Source organism: Calidris pugnax, unplaced genomic scaffold (genome assembly GCF_001431845.1).
Source record: "Calidris pugnax isolate Ruff unplaced genomic scaffold, ASM143184v1 scaffold50, whole genome shotgun sequence".
In the NCBI taxonomy this organism is placed as follows: Eukaryota; Metazoa; Chordata; class Aves; order Charadriiformes; family Scolopacidae; genus Calidris; species Calidris pugnax.
Window position 1 is genome coordinate 901239 of NW_015090780.1, and position 19858 is coordinate 921096.

At 53.1% G+C, this 19858-nt stretch overlaps 4 protein-coding genes across 4 annotated transcripts; all 4 read right to left on the minus strand.

The window, feature by feature from the left end:
* Window positions 1-4940: 4940 nt before the first annotated feature.
* NSFL1C (NSFL1 (p97) cofactor (p47)) lies at window positions 4941-14145 on the minus strand. Its single transcript, XM_014955202.1, has 9 exons — window positions 14005-14145; window positions 13077-13174; window positions 11990-12064; window positions 10641-10806; window positions 10207-10299; window positions 9551-9660; window positions 8969-9106; window positions 8319-8483; window positions 4941-6793 (listed from the first exon to the last, which is right to left on the minus strand). The coding sequence occupies exons 1-9, from the start codon at window positions 14104-14106 to the stop codon at window positions 6631-6633; spliced, it is 1110 nt and encodes a 369-aa protein (XP_014810688.1). The 5' UTR covers window positions 14107-14145; the 3' UTR covers window positions 4941-6630.
* Window positions 14146-14375: 230 nt separating this feature from the next.
* Window positions 14376-15518, minus strand: LOC106895387. Its single transcript, XM_014954797.1, has 3 exons — window positions 15510-15518; window positions 14957-15323; window positions 14376-14611 (listed from the first exon to the last, which is right to left on the minus strand). The coding sequence occupies exons 1-3, from the start codon at window positions 15516-15518 to the stop codon at window positions 14508-14510; spliced, it is 480 nt and encodes a 159-aa protein (XP_014810283.1). The 3' UTR covers window positions 14376-14507.
* LOC106895763 lies at window positions 15413-16207 on the minus strand (the record flags this gene model as incomplete). The annotated part of the gene is made up of 1 exon (XM_014955381.1): window positions 15413-16207. A coding segment is annotated over one exon (564 nt), but the record flags the coding sequence as incomplete, so codon positions are not given.
* Window positions 16208-17294: 1087 nt separating this feature from the next.
* On the minus strand, window positions 17295-19849 carry LOC106895644. The gene is made up of 5 exons (XM_014955191.1): window positions 19414-19849; window positions 18714-19067; window positions 18129-18443; window positions 17638-17988; window positions 17295-17542 (listed from the first exon to the last, which is right to left on the minus strand). Exons 1-5 carry the CDS (start codon window positions 19484-19486, stop codon window positions 17439-17441), a joined length of 1197 nt encoding a protein of 398 aa, XP_014810677.1. The 5' UTR covers window positions 19487-19849; the 3' UTR covers window positions 17295-17438.
* Window positions 19850-19858: the final 9 nt, after the last annotated feature.

The window sequence follows — 19858 nt, forward strand, 5'->3', positions numbered from 1 at the left end:
AGCTCTCAGCCCGCCTCTGGGCTCGGCTTTGTGCTGGAAAGGCCGATTTTGGTAAAAAGCACCAATCTGACTGTTAATCACTGCTATACACTGGGCTACTTGCTGCAAGAAATGAGCTTTCTAATAAGCCCGTGTGCCAAGGCCTGAAATCGAACCAAACCAGCTCGCTGTACCCTGTGCACACCAAGGGTCCAGGGCAAAAGGATGAAGCTTGTCCATCACTACACAAATCTTTTGCTCCCAGTTGCTTAGAAATCACTTTTGAGAGAATAGGGAAGGCACTGGGCAGCGCTGCAGCTACACCCTTTTCTCTGTTGCACAAATACTCAGCTCCGAGAAGCTCTGCAGCTTAAGAAACAAGGTCACGTTGGCATTGACTCATGGCAAAGGAAAGGTCCCTTCCCCAGAACCCCCTTCTCTGCAGAAGCACAAGATCTTATCTCTCAAGGCAGCCCAGGGCCCGGGAAAGCATGATACAAACAACTCCAGTCCAAGCCATGATAGCTGAACAGTTTTTCTCAGGGTACTATGACCTAGAGATGGGCTGCTCAAGCAAGGGAGCCCCACTGGAAAAAATAAAAACAAGTCTAAAGCCAGCAAATGGGAATTTTTTGGCACTGGAGCAAGTGGCAGCATTTGGATTCGTTCCACTAGCAAGTCCTCCAGAGGTTCACCCCTCCTTGACTGCTCCAAGCCCAGCCAGAGGCTCTTGTGTTCCCCTTTGCACAGCTACCCTCTCTTGGTGGAACAGGAGACAATGACTTCAACAGCCACCAAGGTGGACACGACAGGATAAGAAGAGCTGTTGCTACTGTTGGCCCCCTAAGCCAATAAAGAGTTAATTTAATGAGGAGTCATGAAATGTACCTGAGTAAATAAGAACATCTGGAATCTGTTCAGGAACTCCCAGCACTGGGAGAGACAGGCTCAGCGCAGACAAGACAGAACAGCAAATAAGATAAGCATTTAGGAATGTAGTAAATAAGTCAGAAAATGATAAATTAGTAAATCGAGAGGTGCTTGACACGGGAGCAGTTCAGTTACCAAAGATGTGGGCCTGTTGTATAATTAGTGTTATATTAGTCTCTGTAGAAGCCTGTAATTGGGAAACGTGGGACTCGTTTGGTAAAACAACTTTTGCTAACAGGTAAGTAGGAAGGATTTCTCTTCCCGTTTGTTGAACCGGGCAGGATCCCTGCTGACAGCCAGCCCGGTCACCTGGCCAGCAGCTGCAATAAGCTGCCCCCTTGGTTTAGACCGTGCCTGTTGGCTTTCTTGTTCCATCAGCGTTGCCCCAAGAGCCCAGTTAGCACTTTGGCAGCAGCCAACACACGAAGTCCCCGAGCAGCCTGCAGTGACACAGGCTCCGCCAGCTCCCGGAGCCACGTGCTGCCATCGGCCCCGCTGTGTAGGTTTGTGCCGAGTGGAATGCATTATTTACCAGAGCAAGGAGGAAACTTCCAGCTGAACTTCTCAGCTGAACTACCTTTAGGCGTTTTTCCTTCCCAAAGTAAAGCAAAACTGCCTAAAACCGCTGCAGAAGCGAGCAGGGTGATCATACCTCGTTAACAAGGACTGGAGATGAGGAGCCTCTGCATGATTCAGTCTGTGTGCGCACAACGGCAAATTCCCTTCACACCAGGCAGAGCACTGATGTGTACCTTCATCACTGCTGTGCCTGAAGGACAGGTACAGAAACATGCAGCCCAGAGAAAGGCTTTTCCTTCATGGGAGATGGTGCTGGGTCACCAGGAAAGCGCCCTGGCAGCAGGTTTGGCTGAGAACCGTGGGCTTCAGCTTCCCAGCTCTGCCTCCAGCGACTGTCAGGCACCCTTCCATGGATGATGCCAGGTGTTTACCACACAAGCGCCCATGGAAACCCACAACCTGGTAAGAAAAAACACTTTGTTGCTTAATTAAATCTGCCATTTAAAATTACCTCTCTGTCTATAAACATCCTGGTTCACCAACAGAAACAAGACCTGTAAAGGAGCAGCACTGTCTTGCTTTCACAATCTAGTAATTCTTCCCGGGGGCTTACCTAGAGCAGCAAACTGCTGAACAGGCACCAGCTCCTGCTGAAGGATTAATGCAGATATCACAGGTCCTCCCCTCCTGGTGGTGGGCTTTGAAGAAACCCATAAGCACCTTTTTGTGTTAGGACACCAATCCCCCAAGCCCGTTTTCCCACAGTAACTACAGAGTCACAAGACACATCAACCCAAGGCTTGATAACAAAGGTTCTGTAAAGCAGTGCTACTTTGGAAAGAAAACCCTCCTGAACAATTCTTCCTGTGGGCTTACCTAGAGCAGCAAACTGCTCAACAGGCACCAGCTCCTGCTGAAGGATTAATGCAGATATCACAGGTCCTCCCCTCCTGGTGGTGGGCTTTGAAGAAACCCATAAGCACCTTGTTGTGTTAGGACACCAATCCCCCAAACCGGTTTTCCTACAGCAACTACAGAGTCACAAGGCACATCAACCCAAGGCCCTTATTCTTCATAACAAAGGTTCTGTAAAGCAGTGCTGCTTTGGAAAGAACCCTCCTGAACTTCTGAAGAACATCCCAGGAACAGACTGATATCCTTTTAACCACTTCTTCAACTAAAGACATTGAGGAGCTGAAGATCTACCCAAGAAGCAGCCACAGCATGAAGGTCATTTTCTCCTTCTGGAAAGATTCCATATTGTCCAGCAACAAGGGGCAAAGACTAATTTAAATACAACTAAGCATAACCAAAGGCAACAAGAAAAGAAATTAGACCTAAATTTACAGTCATCATCTTGTAGCTGCAGGTGTGCCCACTGAGATGTCTTGTTCCCTATCTCTCATCGTTGCTTCCATTTATCTTCTGAGTTACCTGAGTTTTGTGCCACGACAAGCCAACCAGCCAACAGCTGCTTTGTGCTGTTAACGTTATTTTACCTGAAGATGCAGCTGAAGGTGCCACGTACCTGGATGTTCCTACTCCAGGATCACTGGCACTGGGATGGCAGAACCTCCTGAGGGAGACAAACCACTGACCACGCAAGAAACACGGACCAGGAAACAACCCATGGCAAAAAGCAGCGTTACAGGGGGGAGGCAAAGTTCCCAGGAAATGATGCAAAATGCTATCAGAAAACACAGGAACTAAATCTCAGCAACAAAGACACATGAAGGAAGAAGAGGAAACAATGAGCTGTGTAGCAAGGAAAAAAAATCCAAGGAAGTCCTACAATTACCCATCTGAGGAAGGGAAAACCATTAAAATACAGCAAAGGAAAACACTCAGATAGAGTGAAAGACATCAGCCCCGGACAGGACAGCACAGTCGGGAAATTGGGCTGTATCTTATCACACAGAAATTGAAAAGGAGCGAGTTTCACATGAGACATGGAGCACTGCCTTAACAGCAGAGTGGGAAAGAGCAGGAAGACAGGCAGGACTCCCCCGTGGAGGGAATGATGAGAGAAAAAAAGGAAAAATCTCAAAGTGAGACAATTCTCCGAGCAAAAGAGGAAAAGACACTTTTTCACAGGCATAAATGTCCATTTCAGAAAAGCCCAATCTCAGCCCATGACTCTGTTAGAACAAAGAAATCGAATGATAAAGGAAGATTTTACTGGAGAGAAAGTCAAATAAACTCACTGACAACCATCACAAACTATAGCAGTGTCAAAAACCAGCATTTCCCTTCCTGCAGGGGAACGTCAAACACCAAAGAGCTGCACCAGTGACAAGGAAGGGGATTTTCTTTACAGAAATCAAGGTGCCTTTCCACTATCCCCCTTTTTCCTGTTCTGTTTATCCCCTACCTGTTAATTAGCCTGGCTGTAGCTTATTTTATAGTGAAATGTTGCTTCCAATTTGTTCCACAGGCTCTTTTGTCAGCTCTGGAAGAAGATACTCCTATCTCAGTTACTGATACCGCTTCGGTGCTCCGCTGGGGCACGCTTCAGATAGCCGGGCAGAGCTGGTCCCGCTCGCCAAGAGATAAGGACTCGCTCATTAGGTACGAAAACAAACCCCAAGAAAAGAATCAGAGGAAGGAGGAGTCGGCGGCGGCATCGAAGAGGGTCTCACAGACACACCAGGGCACAAGGTGCAGTCCCCACAGACAGAGTTTCTCAGCAGGAGCCCTGGAGGTGGAGAGCGGCTCCTCTGCAGCACTGCCACCCTCCGGCCCGGGGGGAAAACTCGCTTTTCCTGGCAGAGAAGCGTTTCCGAGGTCAGAACCCCTCCGAATTTAGCACTTTTCCATCCCACTGGCAAGGAGAGAGCCGAGAGGAAAGCTGGATGTGAAACTTCCCATCAGTGAGTGGAATCTGCGCGACAAAACCCTTGGGGTTGGCAGGTGGATGAGCTGCTGTCCAGCTGCCACCCCTCGTTTAATTTGGGGGCACCCATGTGTCCAGCCAATCCAGCCACAGGCTGCAGACACCGGTCACCACCTCTGATGCCACCAGGTACCCAAGGCAGAAGGAGGAGACACATAATTTTAACTCTTTCTATTAATAAACATTTTTCTGGGTTTAGTGGTGCATCCTGGCCAGCATTCTAGACGTTGTCCCATGTCCCCCAAATGACACGGGGGGAGATCAGGAAACAAGAACTCCTCTGATGAACAATTAAAAATTAATTACTTCCCACAAGGCAGTGGGGCACTATATTTATCTCCGAGGGAAATTCCCTTTCTGAATTCTCTCTGTGCTGGCTCACGCACGTTACTAAACGATCAGGATACCTGACATCAAGTGACGCAGGCAGGAAAAGCCCAATTTCACCCGCCAGAAAAGTCTTTCAAAACTCTGCTGGGATTTTTTGATCTCACGTAGCTGAAGACAACTCAGCACTGGGAAACCTGTGTGCAGAGCAACCCACAGCAGTAAGAGCAGACATCTGCATCCCAAATACAAGGAGAGATGGGAGCCATTATTAGAAAGGGTCAAAACGCCGTTTTCCTATTTTGCGGGCTTTTAATGGTATTTTTCACAATAATATACAAATTTGCTGTTACGCACATTATAGATCCATTTAGTAATGAAAAAAATGTTAAGTTAATTCAGCTCTCAGTTGAGAAATTGTTGTAAAAATGCCCTTGCTAAGGTCTGGCATCTACTCCCGCAGTTTTGTATTAACCCAGGCAGCCAAGCGAGTTCCTCACGCTGAACCTGCCCAACCTGCTGGCCCTCCCCCAGCCTGTACATCCCCAGAGCTGCTTCTCTGCTGGCACCAAGGTGAGGACCTGGAAGCTTCAGAGCGCTGAGGGGGGTGGACTTACAGCACAGCAGCCCCAGGGCTCCAGTGTGACTAAGGCTGGAAGTGGATGGAAGGCTCCAACTCTTGGCACGGGGTGATCCAGGCTCTCTCAAGTGGGTATTGCCGATGTCTGGAGGCCCACGGTTCAGCACAGCCCCGAGTTCTGCTCCAAAACCCAGGGCTAGGAGAGCAAGCAGGCTACGGGTCCGGTGCAAAGTGCCCTGGCACAACGCTAGATGGCAACTCGTATGCATGATGCTACACAGGCACTACCAGTCCCTCATGTCTCGGCACAACGAGTTCACCCGCAGGGTTCTCTTCAAAGGGAAGAAAGATACGGAGACCTGAGCCCAAACCACAAACAGCAGAACAGACCAAAGCTGGAGAATTCCAGGTGTTCGGCTACATTAGTCCTCAGCAGATGAGAGGAAATAAATCAAAGGGTACTACAGCCTTGAGTTTTTCCACCCGAGCTGTTTCCATCATTTCAGTAAATTCACCTCTTAAAATAAAACTTGCTTTCCAGTAAGATAGACTCCGTTTGCCTTTTACTTTCAGTCACTTCAAGCCGATTCACCTTCGCGCCTTCTTGGAAAGAAAAAGTCAGCAGCAGGATCTCTCAGAGAAATGCAATACAGCAAATGAAAACTGCAGTCAGGCTGGACTGCTGGAGAAAGTGCAGGCAGAGCAGCCGGGGTACCGCCATGAACACCCCTAAGAGTTCTGCCAAGGGAAGGAAAATCAGGACTTTCTCTCAGAAAAGCCCAAGAAGAGCATTAAACCTTGCACCTGCACACACACGGCGGAGTTTTCCGCACACTGAGCAACAGTTTCACAAAGACTTCTCCCCCCCCAGTGCTTTTACAGTAGTGTAACCATTATCCTGACAATCAGACCACCCATTCTCGTAGAGTTGCTATTTAATGTAGGAAAATAAAGGAAGCACTTTGCAGCAGTCCCTGGAGGAGAGGGAAGAGCAAAAAGATTGTGATGAGCAGTCGATTGGCAACGGACAGAAACTGCTCCCTGGGAGCTCCCTTCCCCCTCAACCTTCCTCCCCTCTAAAGGGGGCAGTAACACAACCCACCGAGGTAACTGAACTCTTGTGGGAGAATCTGTGGCACAATAGGCTGCGGCTCCTTTCAAAACGGATTCGTTTCGTTTATTTATTTTAAAGTCCACTGATCATCATCACAAAAAAAAAAACAAAAAAACAAACCCCCATGGGAAATGCAACTAAAGAGGAAAAAAAAAAAAAGTCCAACCAAGACCTAAGAACCCAGAGCTACGAGTAGATGTGAGGCTGTGCTGCACGGCACGGGTGCAGGCACAGGAGGAGACAACACATGCGCGCCGCAGGCAGCCGTGTGGCCAGAGGTGGGTTCCTTTATGTCAACCGCTGAACAATGACAGCATTGAGCAGGTTGGCTTCCTTCAGGGTCTGGTTCTCGTCAGTCAGCTCTTTATTTGGGAAAGTGGTCATGAGGACAAAGCTGGTGGCAGCCATCGCTGGCCGGGCATCTACTATGAAGAGCCGGATGTCACGGATCCTGTCCAAAAGGGATCAAACACACAAGGGTGATGCTGTTATTGAACATCCTGTAAAAATGTGTGGAAACACCCTAAATTCACCCTTTCCAGAGCACACGACCCTGGAGTCGCTGCACTTGTTTTGCATCTAAGAGAGGCCACAGCCAGGCAATTCTCATTTAACCTTCTCCTCCACAGGCTCCTATAAAATAACACAAGCTGCTTTATAGGCTAAAGATTTACAACTAAACGTTCCTTCACACTGCCCAACAGGAACACCTGTGTTGTCAGGCAGCTATTTGAAATGGAAAGCTTCTGAACCCCTCAAGATGAAACGGATTAACAAATTGCTTGACACTAGCTGCTAACAGTGACTGAGCTCATCACACAACATTAACTTAGATGATCTCAACTCCCAGGAGCAGCCAGAACAGCAATGCTGGATCTATTCCCTGAAACTGATCATAAAGGAAGGTTTTGTAGTTTTTTTGCATCATGCTTGATTCTCTTACAGAAACTGGAGGAATGACTATGATTTACAACTAAACGTTCCTTCACACTGCCCAACAGGAACACCTGTGTTGTCAGGCAGCTATTTGAAATGGAAAGCTTCTGAACCCCTCAAGATGGAACAGATTAACAAATTGCTTGATGCTATCTGCTAACAGTGACTGAGCTCATCACACAACATTAACTTAGATGATCTCAACTCCCAGGAGCAGCCAGAACAGCAATGCTGGATCTATTCCCTGAAACTGACCATAAAGGAAGGTTTTATAGTTTTTTGCATCATGCTTAATTCTCTTACAGAAACTGGAGGAATGACTATAAACAAATGACGAACAGATTAACAAATTGCTTGATGCTATCTGCTAACAGTGACTGAGCTCATCACACACAGCATTAACTTAGATGATCTCAACTTCCAGGAGCAGCCAGAACAGCAATGCTGGATCTATTCCCTGAAACTGATCATAAAGGAAGGTTTTGTAGTTTTTTTGCATCATGCTTATAAACAAATGACCACACTCTGAGGTCAGGTAGGTAAGGAAGACTTCAGGAGAGAAGTTTAATGCAGGGTACTGAAGCCAGCTTTGCTCGTCTAAGGGAAATGAACTGCTATAAGAGCATCCCTTGGTGCTCCATCAGCACAGGGAATAGCCCAGTAGAAAAGTCTGAACTGAAGAGTCAGAATAACTGAACCAAGTTCCTAATTATCTGACAGTTTCTAAAGCCCTTAGAAGACATTCTATTTTTTTATAGATGAAATCAAGGAAAGTTCTGCTGGTAATAATGATGCTCCCAGGTGCAGTATCACTGGCTACACTCCGTCACTATTTGGAAAGCAAATCCTATCCTTCCAACCCTTAACAACTGCCTTAAAACCCCACAATAATTTTATTCCTATTCACCTATAGAGAAGGATCCCCAGAGCTCCCTTTGCAGGCTAGCCAGGATTTTAACATCTGCTCCATCTGTGCACAGTTTTGCAGTGTCATTCAGGCCTTCCCAGTTAGTAACCTGTGTTTCCTGTTGCGTTTGTACCTGTGACTGTGGTTAAACTTCTGGACCAGTCGCCCGCCGTCAGCGAGCCGGATCTGGATGTTGGTGATGGGCTCCGACTCACTAATAGCGATGGCAGAACTGGCTTTGGCTTCATTCTCTGCCTGCTGGGCTGGGGAGCTGGTGCCCATCACCTGGGGCACAGTGCTGAGAACAGGGAGACACAAGGCAAGCTGTTAAAAACCAAACGACCCAGCTGGCTGCAGGGTGCCAGGAGTCAGGCAGTGATCCCACAACCTGCTGGGCCCAATTAGCACAGCTCCCAAACAAGACACCCCAATGCTAGTTGGAAGTGAGAATTTAGGAGTCAGTTTGTCAGCAGGGACTTGTTTAGAACTTGACCTCTACCATCTCCCTTTGCAGCACCACGTCACGGGTCTTCACTGGTAATTTGGAAACACTTCTACATGACACATCATGGTGGTTCCAAACTAGGGATGTGCCTCTTGCCACGGAAAGGCTGAGCCATCTCACAGTACAACCTCCTTTCCTCTCTTAGAGGAACACCTCCCATACCACAGGTATGGAGTGCCTTTTCTTCAGAGAGATGAATCAAAAGGCTCAACCTTGCAAAACTCTCAAGTGACTCTCTCACATCACACACATAAAAACCAGCACTGCTGTCTTCTCACCTGCCCAGCTTCTGTCCTTCTCCAGTAAAAGCTTTGAAGACACTTTTAGGTTTCACATACTCCTCGTCACGGTGATCCTCCATATCCAGGTTCACTTGTCCACCCCGTGCTAACCTGCGCAGCTCTGCGGGGACCTCCCTGCAAAGAGAAGTGTCCTGAGGCAGCTGCCTGAAGAAACAGGTTGGGAAAGTGCAGAGAAAAAGTGCCAGCCACAGACCTCCGGAATGTCAGGAGTTGCAGTGAACCCTTGCTTAATTAACAGGGCAATGCACACCTCCCACTAACAGAGAGAAATTAAAGATTACTTTTCTCTGGCACTCACCTGGAGTGACACAGAAGTGACACCTGGTGCATCAGAAATCCTCAGCAAAATATGAAAGTCTGTTTGTTCACTTCAAACTCCCAAGGCCCCATACAAACCAAGGCCACTTCCCATTGATGAAGGTAAATGTCCAAGTCTGCCCTCCCACAGGCTCCACAGTAAGAATCCAGCTCTTACAAGAAAGCTCAGGTGAAACGTGCCGTTGATTCCACAAATGCTTGTGTTTCAGAAAACAACCACTCTCCCCTCTCACTACGTACCCTCTGCGGATATCATCCAGAAACTGGGCATTGGACGGATCCTGGTAGCTCCTCAGTTCTCCACTATCCAGACTGAATCCACTCTTCCAGAGCTTCAGCACAACGTGTACCTGCAGCAGCCCCCAAACAACAATCAGCCTCACTGAAACATCTCGGTAAGAACAAGAACCAGATGCAAAGTTCATGACTGGCAGAGGAATTTCAAGGTGCAGAAAACATTCCAGCCACGATCCTCTGGGTGGAGTGAAAAATTCCTAGAAGGTGGCGACAGAAACCAAGCTCCCACTGCTGCCTAGACATGTATTTGGTCACAAACCAAGCATGAGAGAATCTTGCATTGATGCTGTTAGCTCCACATCTCTTCAACAGGTAAAGAAGAGTTAATCACCCAGTGCTCTTTGCACACTATTTTTCACAATCTGACTTCTATGGAACCCTCAGATTCTTAATCAAAAGCTTCTCAGAAAACTGCTTACCCAAGACCCAAGCCATCTACTATTTTCTAATCAGAAACCCCATGAGGAGCAGGATTTACCATACTTCTGTCCTCTTGACTTTCTACCAAGCTTTATAACTCTGTGGGCTCGCAAGCTGTGTAGCTATAGCAGAGAGATCCCCCGGGTGACATCTACAAAACAGAGCAGAGAGATACTCACATCCTGAGCAGAGTTCTGTCTCCTCTCTCCTGCCACATAAGCTGACTCCTCCTCTGGAGTAGCCCCCAGGCGATACCCTCCCCCTGCAAAAGGCTGCAAGAGAGATGGGTGGAAAAGAGCTTTTAGAGAGACAAACCCAAGACAGCTCGATTCCCTTTCCCCAACACTGTTATAGACAAACAGGGGGCCTTCGTGGCATCAGCAACATCTATTGTCCTGCAGGCACAGTCACCAGCTTGAACAAATTAATAAATACGGCACAAGAAAGTGGCTTTTCTTGCCAATATGACACACAAATCGGAGCTGCACTGAGAAGAGTCCAGACTTAGCTGTACTTTTAAGACAATTCCAGGACTAAAGCAGCAAACAGCTGTCACGGTGGGAGCCTTAACTGAAACAGGGGCCAGAAGGAAGAAGAACTCATCACTGCTCACTTTAGGTCTGCTAGTCTCGCCACCGCTCTTGGCCGTCCGATCAACCGCCACCGCGCCGTGCTCCTTTGCTCCTTTGAACAGATCCTCCACCAGCTCATTGGGACTCTTCTTCCTCGGAGGACCAACGATCTGCTGCCCACTTCTCTCTGAGCCGCCGGCATAAAACCTAACAGAAAGCACACGGCTTCTGGGTAAGACCGGCCCCCTGCTTCACCAAGAGACACACGTGACAGGACCCAGCAGTTTTATATCAACATTCAGTTCATTTTTGTACAGCTTGGGTGTAGAAATACTAGCTCCTGCCCATGGATCTCCTCCTGGAGCCACTTACAAGTTCCTGCACTGCAGAGACTTTATGTCAGTCACTGCAAAATTATCCATTAATCAATAGCAATAAAATGATAGTAACTGTCTCAGGCCTAGGAAGAGAAACAGTCCAGACTGATAAGGCTTAGTTTCAGGTGCTAGTCCCAGCTGTATTATCAAGCTCAAGATCCAGCAAGTCTCTGACCTGTCAGATGGAAGAAGATGGGCAACACCTAACCAGTATTTTGATTCATCCTACACTGAAAGATCACCCCGTGCAGGATGGATCTGAACTGGAAGCAATGAATGCGCAGTCAGCGAAGTGCAATTAAACACTTCTGGAAGACTGGGTTTATTAGCTTCCAGATGGCTTGTAAAAACATACAGAGCAAGCTCACATGTGTTTGCAGAAGACCACGCAGTCTACCTAGACTGAGCCATCAGTTCCATTCAGTTTACCTTCCCTGTTCACCTTAAAGGTATTTAGCTACTCACAGCTGACTTGTAGATTACTTTCCCACTAGCACACCATGTTCCCACTGGAAAGGGGCCTACATTTTTCTTTCCACCTCCATGACATTACCTTTAAGCAGCATTTAAAAAAAAAAAAAATCAACCAACCCACAAACCACAAAACCCCCACTGAAAAAAAAAAACCCCAACCAAACCCAAAACCCTCAAGCAGAAAGAAACAATCCTTGCATTATTCCCACATTTCCGCTCTCTATGGAGACAAATGATGATCCAGGCTTTTTTTCTATTCCTAACCTATGGCTTCCACATCCCACCTTTGGCTTTCTCTCAGCAGCACAATTCAGTGATAAAAAGCGGTGTTTATACAGCCTTGCTGAACACGGGCTTGTGCACACACTTCACACTGACCAACCTCTCTGTGTCAAGCCTGAGGTTTTTCACTACAGGAATGTCATCTCGACTTAAACCTGCTTTATACAAAAAAAAAACCAACCCTATGCACAAGTGGCAAGCCATCCAAAAGGGCAGGGATAAACACCCAGGACTTAAGTCTTGAAGGGAAAACTTACCGCTGTCCCTCCTCCTCTTCATCGTCATCCTCCTGCGCGTGCACAAGGTCTCTGAACGATGTTACTCTGTGGTCACTGCAAGAGGCAATCAGAGAATTGCGTCAGCCTCCTGACGCGTTTCAACCACACAAGCAAAAGCTCCCAAACACAGCGGTTCAGCTGACCCTGTTCTACTTTAAGGGTCTGACTCATTACTCTATAAAACGACGGGTCAGCATTGGCGTAACCGAGCAGCAAATCCAGCTCTTGGACCTCTCTGCCAACTGCACCGACGGAGAACAAGAGCGGGAGGAGGCACAGACAGTGACTGCAGCCACAGAAAAAGTGAGGAGTCTTCAGCCACCTTCTTTGCTCACGGGCTGAAGGTGCCACTTCACAAGCACAGGTTTCTCTTCCAGACCCAGGACATCCCAGCCTCCACACCCTTCCCCTCTTCTTCCTTCTGCCGAGGCCGGTAGCTCTGATCCAAACTGAAACTGGGTTGTTCTGCAGAATGGACTTTATTCAACAAAGCCCGAACCAAGAGCACTTTTCCTTCAAAATGCAGTCAGTCATGCCTGAACCAAGAGCACTTTTCCTTCAAAATGCAGTCAGTAACTCCTCCTCTTCAAAAATGGATAGTATTTCCCTACCATACAAGGATTCAGTACGGCAAAATTAACCTGTTCTTGTAAAATACTCAACTTCATCATATCAGGTGTCATACAACATTAGAAAATTTTTTTCCCATGGAGATATAATCTGCTCAAATAAAAGCTCTACCAAACCGACTGCCTTCTAACCTTAAAAGACAAATCAAGTTGTTTTTTTTTCTGAGCAATGAGGCAAGTTGTCCTCACTGATCTTTGGATTAGTTGCACAATACCGGAGCCTACAATGTATAAACGCTGAGGTTTTCACAATTTCTAGAGAGCCATACGAGGTGAAGCAGATGTGAACGCAGAGCTATTTCTCCTGAAAACTAATATGCATCAAAATATACATTGATGCTTTAGGCAGAGCTTGCGTTTTTACGTAAGTAGTTTTCACTATCAGGTTTCCAAGCTGTCGATGAAAAGATCAGCCTGAGCTGAAGCTCCCTCCTCACCTGGCTGCGGTGCCTCTGGATATGGAGCTGGGTGTGGGCTGGGGAAGGGTCAGGATGTCCTCGTCACCCCCATCCTCGTAGAAGCTGGCAAGTGCAATCTGGAAAGGAACACAGCAGGAGCTTCTCAGGATGAGACCAAACATTCCAGAACAATGGAAAAAAAAAACCCACACAAATAACACAGCTGAAGCTTCCGTCACGTCAGACCTCTTGAGGCACATCAACACTAAGGACATTTCAGGTAATTTGGAGGTCCTAGCAAAGACAATGCTTTGCCACCTTCTGATGTTTGGTTTGTAGGACACTCACCACCAGAGAGATGCCAGAGCAGCTTCCCTGGTGGGAGGCCCTTATCCTGCAGCATTTCTACAGGGGTTACGTTAACATTACCGTTCTGAAACAGCTACTTTTGTGACATCCGGGAGTAGACCCGGAGTTAATTAAACACAGGCAGAGGGTTTGCAGGGATGGGAGCCGGGAGCGGGTCAGAGCAGCAGCCGATCCCCCCCCACTTCTTTTTGGGGGTGCAGGGGCCGCTGCTGGGAAAAGCAAGCATTCAAGGACAACCCACGCAAACCCGGCAAAACCCAGACCCCGCTCCCTCGCCGCGTGCCAACAATTAGCCACGTCCAAATTAACGAGGGGAACCGGACCGGACCAGGCCGGGCTCCGGTCCCGGCTGGCCCCCGCGGCACCCCCTCAGCCCGGCCGCCGGGCGAGGCCTGAACTTAAAGGAGACCGAGCTCCCGGCCCAGCGCTCCCTCCCCCGCCACCGCGAAGGCCTCCGGGGCCGCGGCCCCGGCCCTCCCCGGCGTCGGCCTCCAGGGCCGCGGCGCCGGCCTCGGCCTCGCCCCCGCCGCCAGGACCCCTCAGGGGGTCGAGCCGGTGCCGGGGAGGACGGAGGGGAGTGCGACGGCGACGGAGCTACCTGGAGGTCCCAACCGGCGGACTCCAAGAAGAAACGCGCTCGCTCCTCCTCGACGCCGGTCACGGCCACGAACTCCCTCAGCGCCTCCTCCCTGTCCGCCATCTTGCCGCGGTGCAGCGCCCAAACCCCGCCGGGCCCCGCGCAGGCCCCGCCCCGCGTCCCGCCCCGCCCCTGTGTGCTCCCGCCAAACCCCGCCGGCCGGAAACGGCCCAGAGCGACGCGCAACCTCCCTGCGCTGCGGACAGCGACCCCTGGCGGCCCGGCGGAGCGCGGCACAGAGCCCCGGGGGTGGCGGCGTCGAGGCTCGGGGGGAGCATCCCCGAGCCCCGGGTTATGCAGAATTGAGCCACAGAACAGCCTGTGCGTCCCGGAGCCTTTATTTCTAAGTACACAGGACAAAGCTGGTGACGGCCGAGTCCCGGGACCCGCTCCCGGTGCCGCGAAGTGAGGAACTGCAAGCCCACAGGGAGCAGGACGCGGCGGCTGCCCCGGTGTTTCCCTCCTCACGCCCTCGCACGCTTGAAGAGGAAGATGAGGAGACCACCGAGGAGACCCTTCTCCAGCAGGATGCCAAGCCACAAGCCGGGGCTGGACAGGAGGCTCACACCTGCGGTGGGAACACGGCGATGTGAGCGTGTCTTTCCAAAAGAACCCTTTGGCCGTGGGGGTGAAAGGCTCCGAATCCCCCAGCCCCACTCTGTGGCTGGGGCTGGACATGTCCGGGTAGGTGGGTTTGGCTGTGGGGAGAAGCGTGGGGCATCTTGCCACTCTCCCCATGCCCAGGGCTGCAGGGAGAGGGTCTTCCATGGGGACACAGATGCACCTGGAGACCCCCAACCCCCTTCCCCATCCCCACTTGCTCTAAGGGGAGCCCAGTGTTGTGGGCTGTGCCAGGGGCAGCACCCGGCAGGGCTGGTTCCCATTGGGAGCTGCTCTGGGAGCCCCCACTCACCATGTACAGACACCTCTGTGCCATTTCCACGCCGAAAAACCTCAACACGGTCCATATGTCTAGTAACCTTCACGCAGTAATAGGTGCCGGCATCTGCAGGGCAGACTTTCTTGATGTGGGTGGTGAAGTCTGTTTCAGACTGATCCACCGCCCTCATCACGTCAGGGAAGGAGCCCGTCTGGTCATAGATGGTCTGGTTCCCACTGCCCCAGCCCTTCAGCCACTTCACGGGGCCAGCGGGCCTGGCACTGGACGTGGTGCAGGTGAGGGTGAGCGTCTCCCCCACTGTCACTGACACCTTGTCCTGGCACAGCTCAAAGCCCTGAGTCACCTGGGCACCAGTTCTGAGCCACCCCAGCGTCCACACCTGGGCACAGTGAGAGGAGAGTTTGGGGCTGAGGAGGGGCTCCAGAGCCCAGACCCAGCACAGGGCATTCCCAGACCCCTGGACCCGAGCCTAGAGCAAGGGACAAAGAGTCATCCCCATCCCTCGGCCCCACTGGGCAGTGAGCACTGCTGGAAGAGACTGTGGGATGGGAAGACACTGGGACACCCAGGACATGCTGGAGTAAAGCAAATCTTCAGCTGGAGCTGAAAGCAAGCTGAAAGGGAGGCGGTGAGGGAAGAGCCCCAAATACTCACAGGAAGGTTGTGCAACACCGAACGCTGAGATGCATCCCCTGAGCCTCACGTCAGGCTTATGGCATGGCCACTCCCAGGGATGTGGCCACAGTCTGCCCAACAATCCCTTGCTATGCTGGCTCCCCCCACCATGGGACTCTTTCCTGGGACAGACCCCCAAAACCTCTTCCGAACCCCACAGTCCCCAAGCAGAGCCCACCCGGCTGGGATGGGATGGGCTGAGCCAGTGGCAGCACCCGGCAGGGCTGGTTCCCACCGGGAGCTGCCCTGGGAGCCCCACTCACTGTATACAGACACCTTTGTGCCTTTTCCATGCCGAAAAACCTCAACACTGCCCGGCGATTTGCGGAACTTCACGCAGTAATAGGTGCCGGCATCCTCGGGTTGAACGTCCCTGATGTGGATGGTGAAGTCTGTGTTGGACCCATCCTCTGCCCTCGTCACACGGGGGAAGGAGCCCGTCTGGTCGTAGGCGACCTCGCTCCCTCTGCCCCAGCCCTTCAGCCACTTCACGGGGCCAGCGGGACCGTCTCCAGACACGGTGCAGCTCAGAGTGAGCGTCGATCTCGCTTTCACCGACACCTTGTCCTGGGGCTGCTGCAGCTCAAAGCCCTGAGTCACCTGGGCACACACACCTGGGCACAGCGACAGGAGGGTTTGGGGCTGATGGGGGGCCCAGGAGCCAAGGCACAGCATGGGGCATCTCCAGACCCTCAGCCCCGAACCCACGGCAGGGGACATCCCTGTCCCTCGTCCCTCAGGGCAGCCATCACTGCTGGGGACTGTGGGATGGGGGGGAACAGGACCCCCGGGATGTTCTGGCGTAAAACAAACGGTTTGGTGGGGCAGAAAGCAAGCCGGAAGGGCGGCAGTGAGAGAAGAGCCCTGGGCACAGGTGGGCACAGGGAAGGGTTGCCAAGGATGGTGTCGGGGGAAAGGTGCCGGGGCTGTGCGGGGCCCCCACTCACCCGGGACTCTGCGCAGCAGGAGCAGCATCAGGCAGGCGAGAGGCAGCGCCCGCGTTGCCGGAGCCATGGTCATTCCCACGTCCCGCTCCCCACGGCTCAGCTCGGCTCAGCCGGGCTCAGCTGGGTGCTGGTCTCTGCCCCGGCAAAGGGGAAGGAAGGGGCTCACCACCGGCCATCCATCAGCACCATCTCACGTCACGGGGCTGCTCCTCTCCAGTGATGTCAGTCCCTCTCTCCCCACAGATCTGGGCGATGGTCACCATCACTGGGCAGCCAAAGAGGGGAGAGTGACTCGGCTCCTGATGGGGGATCTCAGCCTCTTCCCACTGCAGCTCCGGGGTAAGTCTGGAGTGGGGAGGTGGCAGCTCCCAGACAGCTCTCCCGCTTCCCTACCTCACCGGCTGCTGCTGCCAGGGGCTGTGCAGGGGGGCTGGGAGATGGCAGGGGAGATGTCGTGGCAGCAGATCGCAGCAGATCGCTAACACGAGCAAGCTGGCAAAGATAAACACCGGATGGGGTGGTGAGGCAGGGGGGTTTCTTTCCTCCTCTGACCGTGTTTTTGGGCTGTGCAGGGCTGCACAGGACAAGGTGCAGCGGGAGAACTGCCAGGAGGGGCTGCAGGCTCGGGGTCTGCAGCGGGGCTCTGCACCCCGGGCGATGGCGGGTGTGTGGGATGCGGGCAGTGCCAGTGCCCAGAACAGGCGGTGCAGATAAGCCATAGAACAGTCTGTGCATCTCAGCCCCTTTATTTCCAGGTACACAGGACAAAGCTGGTGGCGGCCAAGCACCCAGACCTGCTCCCAGCACCATACCCCAAGGAACCGGGAACCAACAGCGAGCAGGGCACGGCGGCTGCCCCGGTGTTTCCCTCCTCACGCCCTCGCACGCTTGAAGAGGAAGATGAGGAGACCACCGAGGAGACCCTTCTCCAGCAGGATGCCAAACCACAAGCCGGGGCTGGACAGGAGGCTCACACCTGCAGTGGGGACAAGGGGACGTCAGTGGCTGTAGCTCAAGGACAGGAATCCCACAGCCCCCTGTTGCCCCCAAGACCCAGCAGCTCTCACGCACTGTTAACTGTCAGGGCCCACTTATTCACTCCCTCCCTGTCCGGAGCAGCGATCCACAGGGTGGTCACCCTTTCCACAGGGACCTGGGCATCATGCACCACACGGCAGGTGAATGTGGACCCGTTCTTCTCCTCCATCGCTTTGACCTCCACCACGCTACTCAGCTGGAACAAGCCCTGGGACATCTCCACCGGTCGGGGGGTGTTCTCCACGCTCATCTCCATCCCGTTCTCCAGCCAGGTGACAACGACATTTCCTGGGTAAAACCCCTTCACGTGGCAGATGAATTTCACGGTCTTGTTCACCCCAACGGGGCTCGGTGGGTCAGCATCCACATGGACAATGGGAGAAACTGGGAAGAGAGGCAGTGCCCAGTGCCTGGTGCCCAGCGTCCCCCGGCTCCGCTGCCGGTGGGGTGCCGTGTCCCTGCCCTGGGACCCCAGCCCCACGGGAGCTAGACACCCTGAGCGGTGGTTCCCCCCCAGCCCTCACCTCGCAGGGCTTGGCTGAGCTGGTACGTGCCCCTCAGTGGGGCTCTCAGCGTGAGGTGCTGCACCTCGCAGATGAGCTGTGAGCGGACATCTTCCTCCCGCAGCGTCATCGTCACCGTGCTGGACATGTTGTAGGAGGCTTTTGTCTGCCCGGGGGTGATCTGGGCTGGCTGAGCCGAGATGGAGGTCCGATCCTTGAACCATTTCACGCTGATGTCTTGAGGGAAGAACCCTCCGGCCGTGCAGGTGAAAGGCACCGATTCCCCCGGCCCCACTCTGCGGCCGGGCCCGGACACGACCGGGTGGGTGGGTTTGGCTGCAGGGAGAAGTGTGGGGCCATCAGAGTGGGCTCTGCCACCCCTGCCCAGCCCCGGGGCTGCAGGGAGAGGGGTCTCCCACAGGAGAGGGCATCCCACACATGTGCCCAGGGATGGCCCACGGGACCCACTCCTGGGACCACCACCCACGCCCCTTCCCCATCCTCACAAGCCCCGAGCAGAGCCCACCAGGCTGGGCTGGGCTGTGCTGGGAGCAGCACCCGGCAGGGCTGGTTCCCATCAGGAGCTGCCCTGGGAGCCCCACTCACCAAGTACAGACACCTCTGTGCCTTTTCCACGCCGAAACAGCTCCTCACCATCCGGGAATAATTTCTGGAACTTCACACAGTAATAGGTGCCGGCATCCTCGGGTTGAACATCCCTGATGTGGATGCTGAAGTCTGTTTCAGACTCATCCACTGCCCTCGTCACGCGGGGGCAGGAGCCCGTCTGGCCATAGATGGTCTGGTTCTCACTGCCCCAGCCCTTCAGCCACTTCATGGGGCCAGGGGGACCACCAGGGGATATGGTGCAGGTCAGGGTGAGCGTCTCTCCAGCTTCCATTGACACCTTGTCCTGGGGCTGCTGCAGCTCAAAGCCCTGAGTCACCTGGGCACCCGCACCTGGGCACAGCAACAGGAGGGTTTGGGGCTGATGGGGGGCCCAGGAGCCAAGGCACAGCATGGGGCATCTCCAGACCCCCAGCCCCCAACCCACAGCAGGGGACATCCCTGTCCCTCGTCCCCCGGGGCAGCCATCACTGCTGGGGACTGTGGGATGGGGGGGAACAGGACCCCCGGGATGTTCTGGCGTAAAACAAACGGTTTGGTGGGGCAGAAAGCAAGCCGGAAGGGCAGCAGTGAGAGAAGAGCCCCGGGCACCCGCGGGCACAGGGAAGGGTTGCCCACCAGTGGCATGGAGGATGGTGTCGGGGGAAAGGTGCCGGGGCTGTGCGGGGCCCCCACTCACCCGGGACTCTGCGCAGCAGGAGCAGCATCAGGCAGGCGAGAGGCAGCGCCCGCGTTGCCGGAGCCATGGTCATTCCCACGTCCCGCTCCCCACGGCTCAGCTCGGCTCAGCCGGGCTCAGCTGGGTGCTGGTCTCTGCCCCGGCAAAGGGGAAGGAAGGGGCTCACCACCGGCCAAGTTCCTCCACAGGCACCTTGCACAAGTCCCAGCCGGTTCCCAGCCTTCCTGCCGTCCCACGTCACGACACCGGTCCCCCCCAGCGACGTCCGTCCCGCTCTCCAGGGCACGGATGTGTGCCCCGGGCACGGGCACGGGCACCGGGCAGCCAGAGAGAGCGGCCCCGATCCCTCGTGCTCCCCTGCGTGTGGCCAGCCCTCCCTCGGCACCCCGGGGCGTTGGGGGGACACCCAGCCCTCGCAGCAGGATGGGGGCGTTGGGGCTGGCAT